Source organism: Narcine bancroftii, chromosome 2 (assembly GCF_036971445.1).
Source record: "Narcine bancroftii isolate sNarBan1 chromosome 2, sNarBan1.hap1, whole genome shotgun sequence".
NCBI lineage: Eukaryota > Metazoa > Chordata > Chondrichthyes > Torpediniformes > Narcinidae > Narcine > Narcine bancroftii.
Genome location: NC_091470.1, coordinates 291,804,778 through 291,827,270, shown reverse-complemented (window position 1 = coordinate 291,827,270; position 22,493 = coordinate 291,804,778). Strand labels below are relative to the sequence as shown.

The following is a 22,493-nucleotide window of genomic DNA, read 5'->3' as shown; positions in this document are numbered from 1 at the left end:
AAAGTTTATCAGAGATGATCAAAAACCAGAGAGAAGGCTACAGATGGATCAGTGATAAAGCTACTTAAAAGCAGAGCAGACTCAAGGGGCAGAGTATCCTACTCCTAATTCATACGATTGACTGCAAAACCAACGTCACATCTTCCATAACTAACATTATTTCTAATGCTTTTACATCACTCACTTGCACACCAACATTAGCTCATCCACTGCTAAAGCTATCATTCATGCTTCTTTAGGCAAAATATCTATCTACTTGCAGCTCAGCTCAAGAAAAGTAACTGCAAATATCCAAGAAAGGAGAATAGGTAGAAATTTGAGAAAATAATTAGGTGACAAGTGTGAAGAAATAAAACATTTTAAATAAAACATACATATTCCAATGAAAAAAATGAGGAAAATTATTAAAATTCAATCTCATTGATTCATAGATATTTCCTATTATAACACACAAGGATACCAGGTAGTAAACAGATTCTATAAAAGTTTCAGAACTAACTTGAATACAGAATCAAGAACCACATCACATAAAATAATGAAATTGAATGTTAGACTTCAAAGCAAAATGCAATAATTACTAATTCAGTGCTCACAATAGCTTCTTTAAAAATAAATTATTTTGTAAAGTTTCCAGAAATGACACTCACCTGTATATCTGAAACAGAGGTCTGTGTGAACTTTTGAGCACAAAAGTCATCCTTGTTCCAAGTGTCTAAAACAAGAGATTTTCGTACTTTCTTGAGGGGAGCTGAGCGCTGTGATTTTTTTTGGGGGGTGTGGGGTTGGAGACGAAAGAAGGAGGAAGAAAAACAAACATGAAACAAGAGCGAGGATGAAAGCCAGAAATCACAGTCAAAATTCTATAGCTCATAGATCATCCATGCAGAAGAGGGCAACAATAATATCACCTCTTGCTCGCAGATTTTGAAGATTGGATCCATTCCTTCTCCAAGTAATACATCAGCCCCCGTTTCCTTCTTCAACACCTCCCGAATATCCTCTTCTATGTGTGCAAGTGATTGAGGCTAGGTCGTCAAAACAGTAATAACTTTCTTCACTTAATTAGTCTAAATTGCTCATATTTTAAATTATTAGTTAATATATTTTAAAACTTCCACTACTGGTCAAAATTCAATGATTCCTTTATTAATGAAACAAGGTGCAAAAATACTAATGTCAGGCACCATTTATGGAGAGAGAAAAACAATATTTGTTTCACATCTGTAATTATTTTTCAGGAAATATTAGTGATAAACTTTTAAGATTACTTGGATTAGTCCCAAAAAACAGGGTTGTCATTATGGGATACTTCAACTTCCCAAATATTGATTGGCACCTCCTTACTGAAAGGGATAGATAAGCAGAATTTTTCAGGCATGCCCAAAAATGATTCCTGATACAGTATGTGGCCCAGCCATTGGATCCAGCACTGAATAATGAACCTGGTCAGGTGACATACCTCACGGTGGGGAGCATTTCAGTGATAGTGACCACAACTCCCTGAGCTTTAGCATAGCTATGGACAAGGATAAAAGCAGACAAATGGTAAAATGTTTAATTGGAGAAGGGCAAATTAGAATGAGAGAGTAAAGAGAGAATAGATGTTCTTGGGAGAAAGCCCAGAAATAATATGGAGGATGTTTAGAGGTTATGGATAGGTTTATCTCACTGAGATGGGGAAAGGTGGTACGAAAAGGGAACTCTGGTTGAAAAAACAGGTGAGGCAGCTAGTTAGGAGGAAGAAGAAAGAGTACATTAGTTTTAGAAAGTAAAAAGCAGGAAGGGCTCATGAGAATTATATGGTTACCAGGAAGGAACTTGATTAAGGATTTAGGAGAGTTAGAAGGGGGCATGAGAAGGTCTTGGCAAGTAGGATCAAGGAAAAACCCAAGCCATAATATGCATTCATGAAGAACAGAAGCATGATAAGAGTGAAGGTATGGCCACTTAAGGATAAAGGAGGCAAAATGTGCCTGGAAACGGAGGAGGTTGGGGAAGTCCTATATGAATACTTAAGTTTAGTATTTACCAGAGAAAAGGACCTTGGTCAAGGTGAGGTCAGAATAGAACAAGGTTATGTGCTGGACCATGTTGAGATTAAGAAAGAGTAAATTCTCTATCTTCTCAAAACAAATAGAATTGATAAGTCCCTGGAGAAGATATATCCCAAGATAAATGGGAAGGGTGGGAAGAGATTGCTGGGGCCTTTGCAATGATCTTTACATTCTCCTTGACCACAGGGGAGGTGCCAGAGGATTAGAGAATGGCAAATGTGATCCCGTTGTTTAAAAGAATGTACTAGGGAGAATTCTGGGAATTATAGACCAGTTATACATCAGTCATGGGCAAACTATTAGAGGGGAAAGAAAATGGCACCTAAGAAAGAAAAACCAAAAACGGGAAAAAAAGAAGGCAAGACGCCAGAAGAGAAAGGAGAAGGCCTTACCTGTACAAAAAAGCAGGGACCCACCATGGAAAGAGGAGCCCGCTCCCCGAGGTTAGTGGAGATCCCGCAGGGTCGCGACCTACTGACGACGGGACTGCAAAAATGGCTCACTGAGCCAAACAGAGGTGTGCAACTGCACACACGCGAGGAATCGCGCATGAGCGATGCGCACAACAAGGACAAGGAGAACACTGACGGGAGGGGGGACCAGCTGTGGAGTGAAATTACACAGCATGAACAGCTGACAGATGCCCGACAGCAGGGCTCCCAGCTGGAAGAAAAAGAAAGCAATGGGAAAGGGAGGGATGAGAAAGAAAAACAGAAGCAGGAGGCCCAACAGATAACCAGCCCAGAAGAAGAGGACCAACATCAAGAAACCATGAAAAAAAAATACCCAACAAACTGAGACAAGCAGCTCAGCAAGAAAGTCAGAAGAGACACAGATACAAGGAAGAGAAGTAGAAGACACAAACCCAAGAGCAGACACACAAGAAGAAGAAGAAGAACACGAAGCTCTGCACAGAGGAACAGAAGGTAAAATGAATGGACACTACATAGATAAAGAAAATTTTCAAGAACAAATGAAAGCATTAAAAGAATGGTTGACACTACAATTTAGTGAAATGAAAAGTACAGAAGAAAAAGAGAGTAGAATAGAGCTGGTCATAACAGATGTAGGGAAAGGATTAGAAAATGTGGAAGAACGTGTAATGGCGGTAGAAATGGAAGTGAACAACTTAAAAAGAAAATTGGAAGAAAGTGACAAAAAAGTTAAAGAAACACAAGAGTTGTTAGCTCAGAAAATGGATATAATGGAAAACTATAGTAGGCGAAGCAATATAAAGATTGTGGGCCTAAAGGAAGATGAAGAAGGCAAAGATATGAAAGAATTTATAAAAGAATGGATCCCAAAAGTCCTGGGAATGCCAGGAATGCAGGAAGGAATGGAAATAGAAAGGGCACACAGAACATTAGCCCCGAAACCACAGTCACATCAAAAACCAAGATCCATTTTAATAAAATTTCTGAGATACACGACAAGAGAAAATATATTGGAGAGGCAATGAATAAAATTAGAGAAGACAAAAAAACCACTGGAGTACAAAGGTCAAAAAAAAATTTTCTACCCAGACATAAGTTTTGAGCTCCTAAAGAAGAGGAAGGAGTTTAACATAGCAAAATCGATCCTATGAAAAAATGGCTATAAATTTATGTTAAGATATCCAGTGGTGCTTAAAATAGTTATCCCGGGGAAGCAAAACAGACTGTTCTCGGATCTGGAAAAAGCACGAGAATTTGCAGAACGCCTGCAAGACAGAAAGAGAGATGAAGAGATGTAACAAGAACAAAGAACGATGACAAACTACATATAAAGATAATGTAAGAACTAAAGGAGAGAAGAAAAGGGAAGTAAGGGAGAAGGGGAGAAAAAAAAGAGGAGGGGTAAAAAAAAGAAAGAGAAAAAACAGGGGGAGCTTTGTTTTAATGTGAAGATAAAAGTCTTTACTGGAGGGGGTTGGGTGGGAGAGAATAACAGTCACTGCAAAATCAGTTGACACTTGCGAACGGGTTCGCAGTCCGAATGGAGAGGGGAGTTGTGGTTGCCCAGCAAGGGACAAGGAGCGACTCAGAGAGGGGGGGGTACACTTGGGGTTAAGGGAATTTTAGATGTGGGAGTGGTTGAAGTATTTTATGTTTTAGAAGTGTTGTCATACATTGCGTTCAATAAAGGAAAACTGAGAAATGAAAATGGGGAAAAGGGGAAAGGTGGTGGTGAGGAAGCGAAAATGAGATGTAAACAGAGTATGAGATGGCCATGTTGAACTATAGGACTATAAATATTAACGGAATACATAAACAAATCAAAAGGAAGAGGCTATTAAATTTACTGAAAAAATAAAAAATAGATATAGCATTCATGCAGGAAACCCATCTAACTGAAGTGGAACACAATAAATTAAGAAGAGACTGGGTAGGGCACGTAATGGAAGCATCATATAATTCAAAAGCCAGAGGTGTAGCTATATTAATCAATAAAAATGTACCAATCAAAATAGAGGAGGAAATAATAGATCCAGCAGGGAAATATGTAATGATAAAGTGTCAGATATATTCAGAACTCTGGGATTGGGTCAATATATATGCGCCTAATGAAGAGGATCAAAAGTTTATGCAAGATATTTTTTTGATGATTGTAGATACGCAGGGGAATATATTGATAGGAGGGGACTTTAACCTTAACTTGGATTCAAAGATGGATAAAACTGGACAAAAGACTAGCAAAAATAACGAAGTAGCCAAATTTATGGTTAAATCAATGCAGGAAATGCAACTTCTGGATATTTGGAGGAGACAACACCCAAAGGAGAAGGAATACTCATATTATTCGAGTAGACATAAAACGTACTCAAAGATAGACCTGTTCCTGTTGTCAGCCCACATCCAAGGGAGAGTTAGGAAAACAGAATATAAAGCTAGATTGTTATCTGATCACTCACCCCTGTTATTAGCAATAGAGCTGGAGGACATCCCACCGAGAATGTATAGATGGAGATTAAACTCCATGCTACTTAAAAGACAGGAAATTAGAAAATTTATTGAGTGCCAAATTAAAATGTACTTTGAAATAAATACGGAATCAGTGAAAGACAAATTTATATTATGGGATGCAATGAAAGCCTTCATCAGAGGGCAGATAATAAGTTAAGTAACTAAGATGAAAAAGGACTACAATCGGGAAATAGAACAGCTGGAAAGGGAAATAGTAAGTACAGAAAAAGAACTAGCAACAAAGGAAGATACAACAAAAAGAAGAGAATTGGCGGACAAAAAAATAAAATACGAAACACTACAAACGTATAAGGTGGAGAAGAACATAATGAAAATAAAGCAGAAGTATTATGAACTCGGAGAAAAAACGCACAAAATACAAGCTTGGCAGCTTAAAACAGAACAAGCTAAAAGAACGGTATTGGCAGTAAGGAAAAAGGACAAACAAATTGCATATAACCCAACAGAGATCAATGAAAACTTCAAGGAATTCTACGAGCAATTATACCGAACTGAGAACGAAGGGAAAGAAGACAAATAGATGAGTTTCTAGCTAAAATTGAACTACCGAAATTGCAAGAAGAGGAGCAAAACAAATTGATAAAACCATTTGAAATAGAGGAAATACAAGAAATATTAAAAAAGCTACTGAACAATAAAATGCCTGGAGAGGACGGATTCCCAATAGAATTCTATAAAACATTTAAAGACTTATTAATTCCTCCTCTCCTGGAAGTAATGAACCAGACTGAAGAAACACAAAACTTGCCAGATTCATGTAAAACAGCAATAATTACAGTAATACCAAAGACGGGGAAAGATCCACCAACACCAGCATCATATAGACCAATATCTCTACTTAACACAGATTATAAGATAATAGCAAAACTATTAGCAAACAGATTAACCGACTGTGTACCAAAAATAGTAAAACTAGATCAAACTGGATTTATTAAGAAAAGACGAACAATGGACAATGTCTGTAAATTCATTAACTTAATCCATGCAGTACAAGGAAATAAGACGCCAACAGTGGCTGTTGCTTTAGACGCAGAGAAAGCCTTTGACAGGGTAGAATGGAATTATTTATTCAAAGTATTACAGAGGTTCAACCTACCAGAGAAATATATTAATTGGATTAAAGCGTTATATCAGGGACCAATGGCGAAGGTGACAGTAAATGGATATATATCGAACCAATTTAAATTAAGCAGGTCAACTATGCAGGGATGTCCACTATCTCCCTCACTCTTCGCTTTAGCAATAGAACTATTGGCAGAACTGATAAGAACGGAAAATAAAATAAAAGGGGTAAAAATAAAAGAGAAGGAATATAAAATCAGTTTATTTGCAGATGACATCATAGTATACATAACAGAACCAGAATTATCAATAAAATTACATACAATATGGAGAAATATCGGGGTACAAGATCAACGCAAATAAAAGTGAAGCGATGCCAATGAATAATGTGGATTTCACAAAGTTTAAGAAAGAATCACCATTTAAATGGCAAACACAAGCAATCCAATACCTAGTTAATAATCTAGGCCATCTATTCAAATTAAATTATCGGCCATTAATGAAGAAATTACATGACGACTTAGAACATTGGAAAGATTTACCACTAACACTGATAGGAAGGGTAAATTGCATTAAAATTAATATTTTCCCAAGGATACAATACCTATTCCAATCATTACCAATTCACCTAACAGAGAAATTCTTCAAGGAGCTAAAGAAAATAATAAGGAAATTCTTATGGAAAGGGGGGAAACCGAGGATAGCGTTAGATAAATTAACAGAATGGTACAAACAAGGGGGCTTACAGCTACCAAACTTTAAGAATTATTATAGAGCAGCATAATTAAGATACCTATCAGATTTTTCTCAAACAAGGGAAAAACCAGATTGGACCAGATTAGAGCTAGATAAAATAGGGGAGAAGGTACCTGAACATATACTATATAAGTGGGATGAAAAGCTGGTGCAATGTAGAAGTTCACCAGTACTGAACCATCTACTCAACATTTGGAAGAAGATTCATGTAGAAAGGAAAAAACAAATTACCAACTAACAAAATTATTATTGACGCAAAATCAACTAATCCCTTTCACAATAGATAACCTTTCCTTTAGAGAATGGGAGAGAAAAAGAATTAAAAGAATAGAAAATTGTTTTATGGGAAATAATTTATTAACATTTGAACAAATGAAGTACAAATATGGAATAACTCATGGTACAATGTTTGCATGCCATCAACTGAAAGCCTACTTAAAGGATAAATTGGAAAACAGACTGAAATTACCAAAGGAAGCACCTTTGAATATGTGATTACAGAAACAATGATAATAAAAAGATTTATAGCAAACATGTACATCAAGCTGCAGGAGAAGGAAAATCATGAAATAAGCTATAAACCCAAACGAAAGTGGGAAAAAGATCTAAACCTAAAGATAAAAAATGAAATATGGGAAAAGTTATGCTCCAGAACTATGAGAAATATAATAAATACGAGGTTATGCATGATACAATATAATTGGTTACGCAGGCTATATATCATGCCCCAAAAGTTAAATAAATGGGATCCAACAGTATCAGATAGATGCTTTCGCTGCAAGAAGAAAATGGGAACAACAGTACATGCAATTTGGGCATGTGAGAAAGTGGAAAAGTTTTGGGAAGATCTAAATCAGATATTAAATAAAATCACAAAAAGCAACATATCAAAAAATCCAGGGATCTTTCTTCTAAGTAATATAAGAAGTAAAGAATTAGGCCTTAAACTGGATGAAGCGCAAAAAAGATTTATTATGATATCCTTAGCTGTAGCAAAAAAATGTATAATGTCAACTTGGAAATCAGAAGAGAGCCTGAGAGTACAGCAATGGTACATAGAAATGAATAAATGTATTCCATTGGAAAAAATAACATATAACTTAAAAAATAAAGTCACATTATTTGAACAAATTTGGGAACCGTACATAGAACACAACAGAGAGGGCCTACCGCGGACCTCCACCCCCTAAAATGATAGAATGAGAAGACGAAATGAACTGACCCAGTGTGTAAAAGTAGATGACACAATTTTCTTGTTTATTTTCATTGTGTGATGACATTGTTTAATGGGTTTAATGTATTGTATATGTTGAACGTTTAATGGGTTTAGGGGGGGTGGGAGGGAGGGAGGGAGGGAAGGTGGGGGGGGAAAGGGGAGAAAATGACACTGTGTATATTCAAGAGGGAAATGTTTGTGTGTATTTTGATTAACATGGTTCATAGTGTGAAAAGTAAATTTTTTTTAAAAAAAAAAACAACAAATCCAACAAGTCCCTTTCTAACATCACCCTCCTCTGGTTTGTAGAACTTGTCCTCACCTTTAATAACTTTTCCTTTGACTCATCCCACTTTCTCCATATCAAAGGGGTAGCCATGGGTACCCGCATGGGTCCCAGCGATGCCTGCCATTCTGTTGGCAATGTGAAGCAATCCATACAAGAAGTCTACATAGGCAAAGCTCCTGAACATCCACGACATTGATGACCCATAATGAGCTCATCAAATTCATTCACTTTGCTGCCGAATTCCACATCAACCTCAAATTCACTTGGTCCATCTCCAGCAACGTTCTTCTCTTTCTTGATCTATTTGTCTCCATTTGGGAGACAAACTCTTGACAGACATTTTCTACAAACCCACCAATTCCCAAAGTTACCTCGAGTACACCTCTTCATACCCTGTGCCCTGTCAGGATACCATTTCTTTCTCACAATTCCTCCATCCGCATGGCATCTACGAGATTATCTGAGATATCCTCCTTTAAAAAACACAGCTACCCCTCCACTACCATCAAATCAGCCCTCACCTGCAAATCCTCCATTTCAGAAGCATCTTCCCTGACCCCTCTTCCCCCACACACAACGAAGACAAGATTCCCCTTGTCCTCGCATATCACTGCACCATCCTCCACATCCAACATGTCTACTACCTTCAACATGCGATCCTACCACCGGAACGTCTCTCCTCCCTTTTCTGCAGGAACCATTCCCTCGTCCAATCATTCCTTCCCACCAATCGCCCTTTTGGTACCTACCCCCGTGACCGTAGAAAATGCTACACTAGTGCCCACACCTCCTCTATTACCACCATTCAGGTCAAGTGAAGCAACACTTCAATTGTGAATCTGCAGGAGTAATCTACTGCAACCAGTGCTCCCGGTGTGTTCCCCTCTGGACTGGACGCAGACTGGGAGATCACTTTGTTGAGCACCTTTACTCTGTCTACTGTCATAGCGGGAATCTCCCAGTGGTAACCCATTCCAATTTCTTGCCCCATTCTCATGCCAACATGTCTATGCATGGTCTCATGCACTGTTCAACTGAGACCGCCCACAAATTGGAGGAACAACACCTCATATTCTGGGGCTGGGCATTCTCCAACCAGCATTAACATCGGCTTCTCTTCAGTTAATCGGTTTCCGTTGGGTCCCCCATCCCCCTCCCCCCATCTCCCTTTGTCTCCTTTTCTCTAGCTCCCCTCCCCTTGTTTCTTTCTTCTTTCCCTATCCCTGCTGCTTTTTGATCATACCTTGACAAAGGGCTCTGGCTTGAAACGTTTTTATAAATCTTTGCCTCCTATGGATGCTGCAGAACCCAATTAATTTCTCCAGCAATTTTGTGTATTCATTGCATTTTAAAACTTGACTTGTCACTAACTTTCTCATTTCTGATGAAAGATCAGCAACATGTCATGGGCACTCATTTTAACTTCAAATTTATAGCATTCCATCATTTTATTTTTGATTCAGAGAATAATTAGGAATTCCCTAAATGTTAACCATTTTTATCTGTAAGAGCTGTAAACATACATGTCAATAGGCAAAATAGTTTAAACATTTGATAATGACAAACTATCATTAAGATTCACTGGAAAGGAAAAACTAAAACATTATCAATTGTTGCAGTTAATGTTTACAAATTTTGAGTACAACAAAAAGCAAATGATAAACAGTAAACAATACACTGGCAAAATGACAAAAAGGGCAGTTGTGATAAACTACCATTTCAAATTTAATTTTTCCACACAAGGCAAAGTCTTTTTGCTGCCACATTTCAGTGGGATTACTTGGAGTTCAGGTTATTAGTGCTTATTTCCATTGATGGACAGTATACCTGGACACTCTAGTGAACATTAAAACCCACCTTTTAAAAGGGGCTTCATTAATTGAAATAACATAGCACGGAAGACACAACACAAAAGAATAAGCAAAAGACCTGAAGATAAAGCAGATACATAGTGGACAGGAAAGAACACTGATTTACAATACTGCACTTACCACCATTCTAAGAGGTCCATACTTCTTTTCTTGAGCAGCAAGTGCATTCTTGAAAGGAGTAGGTGTCCTTGGAGTGCTGTCTAAAACCGTTCGTCTTATTGTGGGGGTCCTGAAACTACAAGATACAGATGCTATGAAAATATAGCAGAATATATTGAAAAAACTCAAAGTATGGTTGAAAAAGAACATTTTCTATCTGAAAGTGATGCAAACATTTAAAAACAGAAGGATAAAAGAACATCTTTGTGAGCTATGAAATGAGAGTAAGCTGCACTCTAGTCTATTTCCTTGTTGCCAAACATTCAACGTCAAATAGATGAATATATTGATACATGGCTAAGATAGACTAAGAAGATACACTCGAGGGGCTAACTGTAGATGGCGACGCGAGGTTGCAGCCGCCTCTTCGGTTCTGTACAATGGTGAAATCCCAACCATTATGTATTGTGTATGATCGTGTAACTCTAGAGAAATTAAGAAATATGAACTGGACTTACAAACTGGAGGATCAGATTAGTAAGTTACTGAACAGTTTTAATTTACCGAAGGAAGGGAGCTAGATTGCAGCAAACCATGGAGTGGATCGCTGGAGACATGCAGGAGACTGTCAGAAGCACTGTGCTCGAAGGCAGAAGTGTGACAAGCAGGCCAGCATCGGGATTAGACAGAGTTAACCCATTCAGACCCACAATCCTGAAGATCCTACTTGCAAATGTAAGATTGCTGGAGAAGAAAATGAATTCTTGAGGCTGTATCTGAACCAGAAAGAACTTAAGGCCAACTCTGTTATGCTCTGGCGATTACAGATACATGGCTCCAGGACTCCATTGCAGACTTCAGTGATCCAGCTTGATAGCCTTATTTCCTTTAAGGCAGGCAGAGATGCTGCTATTTCTGGCAATACTCAAGGAGAGGGACTATGCATTTACATTAATGAGAACTGGTGCATAAATATCCTTGTATTAAAGATGTCCTGCTCAGCAGAGATAGAATACATGATGGTGAAATGCAGACCCTTCTACCTGCCCTGGGAATTCTTGGCCACACAGATTGCTGCAGATAATGTTTCGCCTTCAGCAAATGAAGGTGAAGGAATGAAGGAGTTTTATGGTGCCATCTGTGAAGCCCAGATGTCCCACCCTGATGGTGCCATGATTGTAGCTGGTGACTTCAACCATGCCAACTTGAAAACTGTTCTGCCAGTTTGCCACCAAAGGAGAGAACACCCCAGATCAGGTACTAGTGTGTACAATGCTGCCCCTTGCTCCCCACCTTAGTTACTCATGCCCATGTATCAGTCCTGCTATCCCTGGCATACTGACCACTGATAAAACTAGATCCAGCTCCAACAGTCATCACATTTGCAGATGACATGACAGCAGTTGGCCTCATCGGCCACAATGAGAAAAGGTGGAAAATCTTGTGAAATGATGCAAGAATAGCAACCTGAGTCTCAACGAGAATAAGATTAAGGAGATGATTGTGGACCTTAGGAGGACCAGAGATGACCACCCTCCACTACACATTAATAGCTTGTTAGTAGACAGAGTAGAGAGCACCAAGTTCCTCTGAGTCCACTTAAGAAGTGACCTATCTTGGACACACAACATCTCCTCACTTTCAGGATGGCACTACAGCGACTGCACTTCCTCAGAAGGCTGAGGGGGAACAAGATGATTGGCCACCATCTTGTCAATTTTTTACAGGAGCTCTGTTGAGAATATCCTGGCTGGCTGCATCAGTGTAGTATAGTTGCTGTAGAGTATCAGATCAGAGGTCAATCTTAGGACCAAAAGAACGCAGAGAGGATCACTAACATTTCCCTCCACTCCATCAACATTATTTACTAGGATAATTGTGTAAAGACAGCATGCAAAATCAGTGAGGACCCCTACCACCTGGCATGCAGCATCTTCCGAATACTCCTTCTGGGAAAGAGATACAGGAGTATCAGAGCAACCACTGGATGATAAACAGCGTACTTTGCATCTAAAAATTGTAATTATGAATCTATAAATTGTAAATATGAATGTATAAATTGTAACTTCAATTCCCTGAGTGTGCTTAGAGACATTATGCAGAATAGATACCACACATTACGGAAGGCATTTGTGTATATACTGATATGCCTGATTAGTATCTTTTTTTTTTTTTAAACACATCTTTTTTTAAACATAAAATGTACAGAGAGTTATTGATTGTCTTCATAATGATTGGTGAGTGGTGTGACCTCTGAGGGATGGATTGTATTGTAAAGGGTCATGGCTGTCACGTAACAGCATTGTCTACTATCTGGTCAGAAGACACACCACTTGCCAATTAAGGTTTGGCCCTGTCCCACCCATTAGTGCATACCTTGCTGATGGCTAATTTAAATTCCTTTGTACTTGGCCTTGGGCCATTGACCTTTATAATCAACATAACCTTGTTGACCTTACAACTCTCTAGTACTATAAAGGGTGCCACATGGGCTCAGTTCTTTCTCTTTGCCATCTTCAAGGGACTACCCAGCTTCATTTCAGGCCAAGAACAGTGGAAAAGTACTGGAGAAATCATTGGCAAGGTGTGCACTGTTATAGGGCTGGGAGTGTTTAAGTTAGTGTCCCTGAATACCATGGGGCTGTGCCTGCACTGAGTCAAGGTGGGAGATATTGTATTGGTTTTTCCTTAATTGTATGTACCTAGTTCATTTACTCCAAGACTCTGTTCAGAGTCCTTGCTTATCAGACCCATTGAATCTGTTTTCTCACTCATAATGTTGGGTACTGAAGTCATATGATGTGATCAGCCATGATCGTATTAAATGATAGAATAGGCTCCATAGGTTGAACGTTTTCTGCTGCTTTTTTAAAAATGTTTGTTTCTATAATATTTTCTGAAAAAGCAGAATGTAGTCTCAGTGAAATTCTTGATACTAACCTAAACCTTACTTGATGACAGGTTTGGGAACTGCAGACAAGAAAATATTTGTTATTAATGGGTGTGTTAATTCAGCCTAGGCTACTTAGAGTACATTAGTCAAGGTTACAACGATACAAGTGCATTTATTCATATACCAAATAAAAACAATACTCCATCATCACTCTCTGCCTATTTATTACACAGCCAAATTTGAATCCAATTTGCTGACTTGCCTAGAATTCCACACATTCTAAGCTTTTGGGCCAATTTCTCATACGTACAGGACTCTTGTCAAAGGCATGTGGACTATAGAAGTTGCACTGCCTTAATTGATCCATTTTATTATGTCTTTACAAAATTCAATATGGTCAGACAGAATCACCACCTGACCTCTCATTAATTCCTGTTTTCCAATTGTAGATTAAATCCATTCCTCAAGAGTTCTGAGCCTAATAACTTCCCAACCAATGTTAGATTCATCAATAAGTGATTACCTGGAAACCCTGTTGCCTTCCTTGAATGGCTACTCTGCACCTCTGGCACCACATGAATATTTTAAAATATCTGCCAGGGTTTCAGTAATCTCCTCCCTTGCATTCCATAAATGCCTGTGATAAACCTTGTCAATTTCATACCTTGATGAAAGGCTCAAGCCTGAAACATGGGTTATGTATCTTTAACTTTGCTACATAAAGTACACTGTTTGACCAGCTGAGTTTCTCCAGCATTGTTTTTACCTGGAGTTTCGACCATTTGTTAAGATGCTTATTACCACCTTCTCAATGAATTTCTAGAATTTCATCTACCTCCCTGAATTCTAAAATCACTTAGCAAATCAGATGAGAAATATTCTTTTAAGATCTCACCTGTACCCTTGGCTCCTCATATAGATTACACCCTTGCCCTTAATGTACTTAACAAAAGGCTTTGGGATCTTCCCAAATTTATCTGCTAGTTATATTTCATACCCCTCCTTTACCCTATTTTTTGTTATTAAAATCAACCTCTTCCCCCAAACACACATATTTTCTATACCTCTAAAGGAGTTCCCCCATTTTTATCACTGCTGTTCAAAACAATTTTAGGCAGAGAGGATGCAAGATTAGAAACTAGCAAAAGCATAGTTACAACTTTAAATAGTAGTCCTCAAAAAGTATAATGTATTATATTGGTATTTTACATGGATTTTGTTGCAAGACAATTAGATTTGAGCTGAAAGTGAATTCAAATGAAATGACTACTTTTGGGCATTAGATCAGGAAACCCATACCTAACTTTTGAATGGCTTTGACAAAAATATTAACCTGAGGAACAAGAACAGGATGAGAAAACATTCCTAAGGGCAGATTCCCAAACATTCCTTTATGATAATGAGCTAATTGTCATACAGATGGTACAACAAAATTTTAACTTGCTGGAGCTGAACAGGAATATGTAAAAAAAAAACTATAATAGTAAACTTATGGACAATTGGTTGTGCTAGCCTCCCTGGCTTCTGATTATATTGTTCTTGTGTTCTTTCCATTGGAAATGTCTTGCTCTATAATCCCTATTGAGTTAATGTCAACAATGCAAGAAGGCATCTGGCTTTCTTTGGCTTGGCTTCGCGGACAAAGACTTATGGAGGGGTATGTCCACGTCTGCTGCAGGCTCGTTGATGACTGACAAGTCCGATGCGGGACAGGCAGGCACGGTTGCAGTGGTTGCAAGGGAAAATTGGTGGGTTGGGTGTTGGGTTTTCCTCCTTTGTCTTTTGTCAGTGAGGTGGGCTCTGCGGTCTTCTTCAAAGGAGGTTGCTGCCCGCCGAACTGTGAGGCGCCAAGATGCACGGTTGGAGGCGAGATCAGCCCACTGGCGGTGGTCAATGTGGCAGGCACCAAGAGATTTCTTTAAGCTGTCCTTGTACCTCTTCTTTGGTGCACCTCTGTCTCGGTGGCCAGTGGAGAGCTCGCCATAGAACACGATCTTGGGAAGGTGATGGTCCTCCATTCTGGAGATGTGACCCACCCAGCGCAGTTGGGTCTTCAGCAGCATGGATTCGATGCTTGCGGACTCTGCCAGCTCGAGTACTTCGATGTTGGTGATGAAGTCATTCCAATGAATGTTGAGGATGGAGCGGAGACAACGCTGGTGGAAGCGTTCTAGGAGCCGTAGGTGACGCCGATGGAGGACCCATGATTCGGAGCCGAACAGGAGCGTGGGTATGTCAACGGATCTGTACATGCTGATCTTTGTGTGTTTCTTCAGGTGGTTGTTTTTCCAAACTCTTTTGTGGAGTCTTCCAAAGGCGCTATTTGCCTTGGCGAGTCTGTTGTCTATCTCTTTGTCGATCCTTGTATCAGATGAAATGGTGCAGCCGAGGTAGGTAAACTGGTTGACCATTTTGAGTTCAGTGTGCCCGATGGAGATGTGGGAGGGCTGGTAGTCATGGTGGGGAGCTGGCTGATGGAGGACCTCAGTTTTCTTCAGGCTGACTTCCAGGCCAAACATTTTGGCAGTTTCCGCAAAACAGGACGTCATGTGCTGGAAAGCTGGCTCTGAATGGGCAACTAAAGCGGCATCGTCTGCAAAGAGTAGTTCACGGACAAGTTGCTCTTGTGTCTTGGTGTGAGCTTGCAGGCGCCTCAGATTGAAGAGACTGCCATCCGTGCGGTACCGGATGTAAACAGCATCTTCATTGTTGAGGTCTTTCATGGCTTGTTTCAGCATCATGCTGAAGAAGATAGTAAAGAGGGTTGGTGCGAGGACGCAGCCTTGCTTCACGCCGTTGTCAATGGAGAAGGGTTCGGAGAGCTCATTGCTGTATCTGACCCGACCTTGTTGGTTTTTGTGCAGTTGGATAACCATGTTGAGGAACTTGGGGGAGCATCCGAGGCGCTCTAGTATTTGCCAAAGCCCTTTCCTGCTTACGGTGTCAAAGGCTTTGGGGAGGTCAACAAAGGTGATGTAGAGTCCTTTGTTTTGTTCTCTTCACTTTTCTTGAAGCTGTCTGAGGGCAAAGACCATGTCAGTAGTTCCTCTGTTTGCGCGAAAGCCACACTGTGATTCATCAGCATCTGGCTTTAATAGCCTTCAATTCAACCTTTAACATCCTTTTTCTGCTTCTTTTCATATCAAAATAATATCCTTATTAATGTCTATGTCACAAAGCAAAATACAGTAAAACCCCCTGGAATTCAGAACCTATGGGAATTGGTAGATTCCAGATGTCCATTTTCTGGTTGCTTGAGATTGTGTAGCTGGCACCAGTGAGGTGTGCCAAATTTAAACACATTTTTTTGGTAAATTTTATTTTTCATTTGCATCAGTACAAGTACAGTATTTATCCATATCATACAGATTAAAAAACAATGATGCAAAAATACATATTTTCTCCCTCTACCTTCTCCCTCCCTCCCCAAAAAAGAAAGATAGAAGAAAGCCTGCCTGAAAATCATATATCCTTCATTGATTAATTAAATTTCAAATTTACATAATGATCTTTAACACTGAATTAACTAAGGTGAGTTGAAGCGGGAGTGGCAGACGCTGTAGATGGAGTCATAGCCATAAAATCCATACAAGGTTTCTAAATCTTATCAAATTTTTCTGGTTGATTCTGTAAATTATACATTATTTTCTCTAATGGTATACAATTTTGTAATTCCATTTGCCATTTATTCAACTTCACATTATTGTCTAATTTCCATGATACAGCTATACATTTCTTTCCTATTGCTACACTTAAAAAAAAAATCTTCTGATAAATATCTAACTTAAAATCAAAAATATCTCCTAACAAAAGTATTTTGTGATCTTTCAAAACTTGCATCTTCATAACTCATCCCAAACAGCATGTAAAAAAAATTCCTACTTCTTTATTACATCTAAACATTGATCAGAACAATTTGAATTAATTCCATGCAATTTATATGGAGTATAATATAATTGATGTAAAAAATTAAATTGTACCATTTGATATCTGACATTAATTGTATTAGTTATATTTTCATAACACAATTTTGACCATTACTACTTGAATTTGTATCTTCTTGAATTTGTCTCTTTCCCTTCTCAATTTAGATTTAAATAGATCCTTTTTCTGCATAGTCTCTGCAATTTCATATACATATTAGTAATAAATCTTTTGATAAATGTATCAGATATTAAGTACTTTGCTCAGGTAATATAAAATTCATCCCTAACTTTCTTTTTAAATATGATTTAAGCTGATAAGAAAAAAATAGTATTATTTGGTTTATTATACTTTCAATCAGTCAAAAGTCAAAAAAAGCCCAAAAAACACTCCTTTATCCTTTTTATTCCATAATTATAATGAATGTCAAAATAAACATCATTAACCATAAAAGGAATCAAAGGATTTTGCTTTAATAACATTCTAACCAACTGATCATTCTTCATTCCTCTCTCTACATGTATTCCATTCCATACTTGAAGTATATGGTTCAAAATTGTGTATCTACTTGCCCTCTCAACAATCCTTCATGCCATTTATACAAAATATGCTCAGAATTATTTTCTCCTATTTTACTCATTTCAATCTGTACTCGTGCCGTCTTTTCATCAGTCTGACAACAAGAGGACAAAAATCTAAGTTGGCTGCTTTATAATCATTTTTAAAATTAGGCATTCATAGTCCTCCTGGTCATATTTCCATGTTAATTTTTCCAATTCTACCCTAGGCATTATATCTCACCAAATAAATCTTCTTACACTTTTATTTAAATTTTGGAAAAAAAACATTGTTGGTACAAAAATTGGTAATGATTGAAATAGGTATTGTATTCTAGGAAAAATATTAATCTTAATATTAATCTTCACACAATTTATCCTTCCTATTAAAGAAATTGGCAAATCCTTGCATCTTATTAAATCTTCTTTAATTTTCTTCAATAGAGGTATATAATTTAATTTAAATAAATTATTTTAATTCTTATCAATACTAATTCCTAGATATTTAACTGCCTCCTTCTGCCATCTAAATTTTGTCATTTTCTTAATTTGAGTGTAATCTGTCTCAGTCATTTCACTTTGATCAATATTTACTTTATAACCTAATACTGACCTAAACTCTGCCAATTGAACATTTTTTAAAATGAACTTTCAGGATTTGTAAGATATCTGCAAAAGGGCTAATTTTATGTTCTTTATCATTTATCTTAAAACCCTCAATCTCATTAACTCTTCTAATCACCTCTGCTAAAGGTTCTATGGCCAGCACAAATAAAAAAAAGATAATGGACAACCTTGTCCAGAAGATCTTCCCAATAAAAAAGATTTTGATATTTGTCTATTTGTAATTACTCTAGCCTTTGGGCAATTATAATGCCCTTATCCAATTTATAAATTTATTGGAATTCCAGAAACCTTCAATGCTTTAAATAAATAGTCCCATTCAAATCTGTCAAACACTTTTTCTGCATCTAAAGCCAAAGCTACTGATGGTATTTTTCTTTTCTGTGCCACATTTAACAAACTTAAAAATCTACCAATATTGTTAGCTGATCTTCTATTCTTGATAAAACCAGTTTGGTCCATATTTATCAATTTAAGTAAAGATTTAGCTAATCTATTGGCTATTAATTTAGATAAAATTTTATAAATCTGTATTCAATCATGAAATTGGCCTATATGAAGATGGAAGCAAAGGATCCTTCCTTTTTTTTAGTGTTATGAACCCTAAAACCCAGCAGCAATAGATATTCACCAAGACAAATGGTTAAACAAAAGTTGCTTTAAACATGAAAACGGAATCAAACTTTAACTTAACTAACCTAACAACCCCCTTCTAATTTTAAGTCCACATGTATGTAACCAGTGTGTAAGTTCAGAAAAGTTCTTTGGTTCACAGTTCAATTTCACTTCTCATTCCTCCAAGTTCACTGGGTGCAGGCAATTCTTATACTGTGCACAAAATTTAACATTTATAAAGTTCACCAGACTTTGGTGCTTGAAAGGTAAATGGTTACTACTCAGGAATGTTCTTGTCGGTTTTCAGAGAGAGATTTGTTGTTCCAGGACATCCACAACTGATGTACTTCCATCAGCCACTTCAGCGTCTTGTTGATTAAACTTGCCCCTTCAGGGTTTTCCAGATGATAACCTCTTTCTTTCAGGTCACCACAGAGTTCCTTTTTGTTTCTCTTATTCCAAGTGAAACATTAGACAGCCAGTCCTCTCCTATTGCATGAACTACAAGGGCTTTAACCAGGCCATCTTCCAAATGGGGCTTTCCACAAGCTTCCCAGCTTGTCCTGTTCCAGTCCCAGCTACTGTTACTGGCTGTAGCACTGTAGAAGTGATCTGCGTGTCTCTCTCTATCTTAGAGAAAGTCTCTTTGACACTCTGCTTGCAAAAAAAAATAGAACAACTCCAGACAATCTGCGGCTCCAACAAGATATTTCATCTGTGGCCATTTGTAAACAACAATCCATTAGTGAAGTCTCTTGGGCACTCTCCAAAGCTCTTGCAAAAGCTGTGGAGCTGACATTTATAGCATTAGCAGAGCTCCAGAATTTCAAATAAGATGTTTTAAGGTGTTTGTATGACCTTCTCTAACAAACCTTTCCCAATTTATCTCCCAAAAACATATCTATATACTCTTTCACAGTAGGAATAACTGTTATTAATGCTGTTTTAAACTACTAAATCACAAATATCTTCCATTTGATCTAACAATCCCATAATTTAGGAATCAATAACTCTTTGAATTCTTTATAAAACTTGGGAGAGAAACCATATTCCCCTGGAGGCTTTTGGTTTGGTAAAGGCATCAATCTATCATATATTTCTGTAACTGTAAAAGGATTTGTTAATTCAGTCTTCTCCTCTGTATTTAATTGTGGCAAAATAATTTCTAACAAATATTTGACTTTTATCTCCATCCTTCAAAGATTCCGATTGGTATAATTATAAAATTTCATAAAAACATCATTAATGCCCTGTGTTTTATAAGTAAGATTACCTGAATATTTTATAGCTATTATTGTTCTTGATAATTGTTCAGTCTTCAATTGCCATGCTAAATCATTAAGCGCTCTATCTCCCAACTCATAATATTTTTGTCAGGTTCGCCTTGACTCTCTCGCCACTCTATATGTTTGTATTGTAATAAATTTCAATTATTTAAAAATTCCAATTTTCTTCATTTCTCATCATTTACTTGATTTTGTAATTCTTTTTCCATCTTTATTATTTCATTTTCCAAATGATTAACTTCAGATACATATTCTTTTTTAACCTTGGCTGTATAACTGATTATTTGCCCTCTTAAATAAGCCTCCATAAAGTCCCAAACCACAAACTTATTGGTTATAGAATGTTCATTAATGTCTAAAAAGAAATTTATCTGCTATCTTATAAATTCACAAAAATCTTGCCTTTTTAACAATGCAGTATTAAACCTCCATCTACAACTTGTATTTTGCTCTTCCTCCAATAAAATTGACATAACCAAAAGTGAATGCTCAGACAATATTCTTGCTTGATATTCAATATTTTTAACTCTTGCTTGCAGTTGAGGAGATTAAAAACATATCTATACATGTCTTGTGTCTAAAAGAATAAAATGAATAATCTCTAATATCAGGATGCATTTTCCTTCAACTGTCGACAAGTTTAATTCCATTCATAAAATTCTTCATGGTTTTAACAACCTTGCTTTTAACAATAATTCCATCTGATCTATCCAACTTCAAATCCAAAGTAAAATTAAAATCTCCTCCCATAATTATTTCTCCTTTGGATTAGCTAATTGCATAAAAACATCTTGTATAAATTTTCCATCGTCTATATTCGGTGCATATATATTCAAAGTCCAATATTCAGAATGAATTTTACAATTTACCATAACATATCTTCCCACTTCATCAATAATTACATCCAATATTTTAATGGGCAAACCTTTATTTATTACTATCACTACCCCTATAGCTTTAGAATTAAATGAAATATCTCGTTAGTTTTGCATATTCTATTTCCATTAAATGAGTTTCTTGTAAAAAAAAAAGCCACATCTACTTTAGTTTTTTTCATATAAATTAATAACCTTTTTCTCTTTTTTGGATTCTGAATTCCATTAATATTAATACTAATAAATGACAATTTCCCTGCCATTAGACTCCAAAATTAAAGCACATGTCCATCCAGTGGTCCCCTTCCCTCCTCCCCCCAACTCTCCTTATATAACATATTACATATATAAACAGTCCAGGCTTAAAACAAAAAAAGGAAATAAGGAAATGAAATGAGAAGAAAAAAGTAAGCAAAAACCCCAGAGGTGCATGATGCTAAAATGTCTCTACTCCTCTGATCTATGCAGGATGCAAAAGATATCACATTAGTGCCTATGACTCCACAGTGGTCAGCATCATATTCCCCACTAACTCACTCAAAATAACATAGCATCCCCTACTACAATCTTCCCAATAAATCTAATAATCCATTAATCTTATCAAATATAATAGATCACGCACATTATTGATCAAACCATCCTCCCCCTTTAAGCTCTTTCGAAACACAATATACTTTCAGTTACAACAAAATTCTTTCAGTTGTGCAATTAATTCAGGTATCAACAGCCACCAGTTGGTCTTTAGCAGGCAATGAATCAGCATATACCTTTGCTTCATTATGCTCAGTAAAAAATCTATTCCTCCCTGGATGAATACTTTCAATACAGCTGGATATCTCGAAACAAAGACATATCATTTTTTCAATAACACATCTTTAACCAGATAAAACTTTTTTCTCTTTTTTAGAAAATCAAAATGTATGCTTGGATAAAATAAAATCTTATTTCCATTATAAATCAAAGGTGATTGTCTTTAGCTTATTTTGCTGCCAACTCCAATATCTTCTCTCTTACTTCAAATCAAAGGAATCTGACAAGTATTAGATGGGACCTTTGGTCAGACTGAGGTTTAGGTCTCAGTGTCCTATGGGCTCGCTCTATCTCCAAATCTCTTTGAAATTCAGCCTGACTCAAAGATTCCGGTATCCACCGTTGCAAAAATGTTTTCATATCTTGGTCTTCATCACCTTCTTTTAGTCCAATAATCTTGACATTATTCCAGCTACTTAAGTTTTCCAAAATGTCTTATTTTTTGCATTAACTGACCATTCTTTGCAGCAGCCTTTGCTTGTACTTTCTTCATTTGGTCTTTGATATTTTGAATCTCATATTCATTCCTTTAATTTTACCATCCACTATTTCAAATCTAATGTCAACTTGTTGCATTAATATTTCCATCTTGTCACCAT

The 22,493-nt window shown here is 37.2% G+C and overlaps 1 protein-coding gene across 5 annotated transcripts in view; it reads right to left on the bottom strand.

Annotated features, from left to right (window-relative positions):
• Positions 1-22,493, bottom strand: part of mybl1 (v-myb avian myeloblastosis viral oncogene homolog-like 1) — an 84,114-nt gene that overhangs the window by 16,725 nt on the left and 44,896 nt on the right. For 4 of the 5 annotated variants that reach the window (XM_069921354.1, XM_069921353.1, XM_069921352.1 and 1 more), the window contains 3 exons: positions 10,332-10,446; positions 909-1,025; positions 648-755 (listed from right to left, as the gene is read on the bottom strand). In XM_069921354.1, the coding sequence (XP_069777455.1) occupies positions 648-755; positions 909-1,025; positions 10,332-10,446 (340 nt within the window). The remainder of the gene's footprint in view (positions 1-647; positions 756-908; positions 1,026-10,331; positions 10,447-22,493) is intronic. The other variant, XM_069921356.1, reaches the window with a different exon arrangement.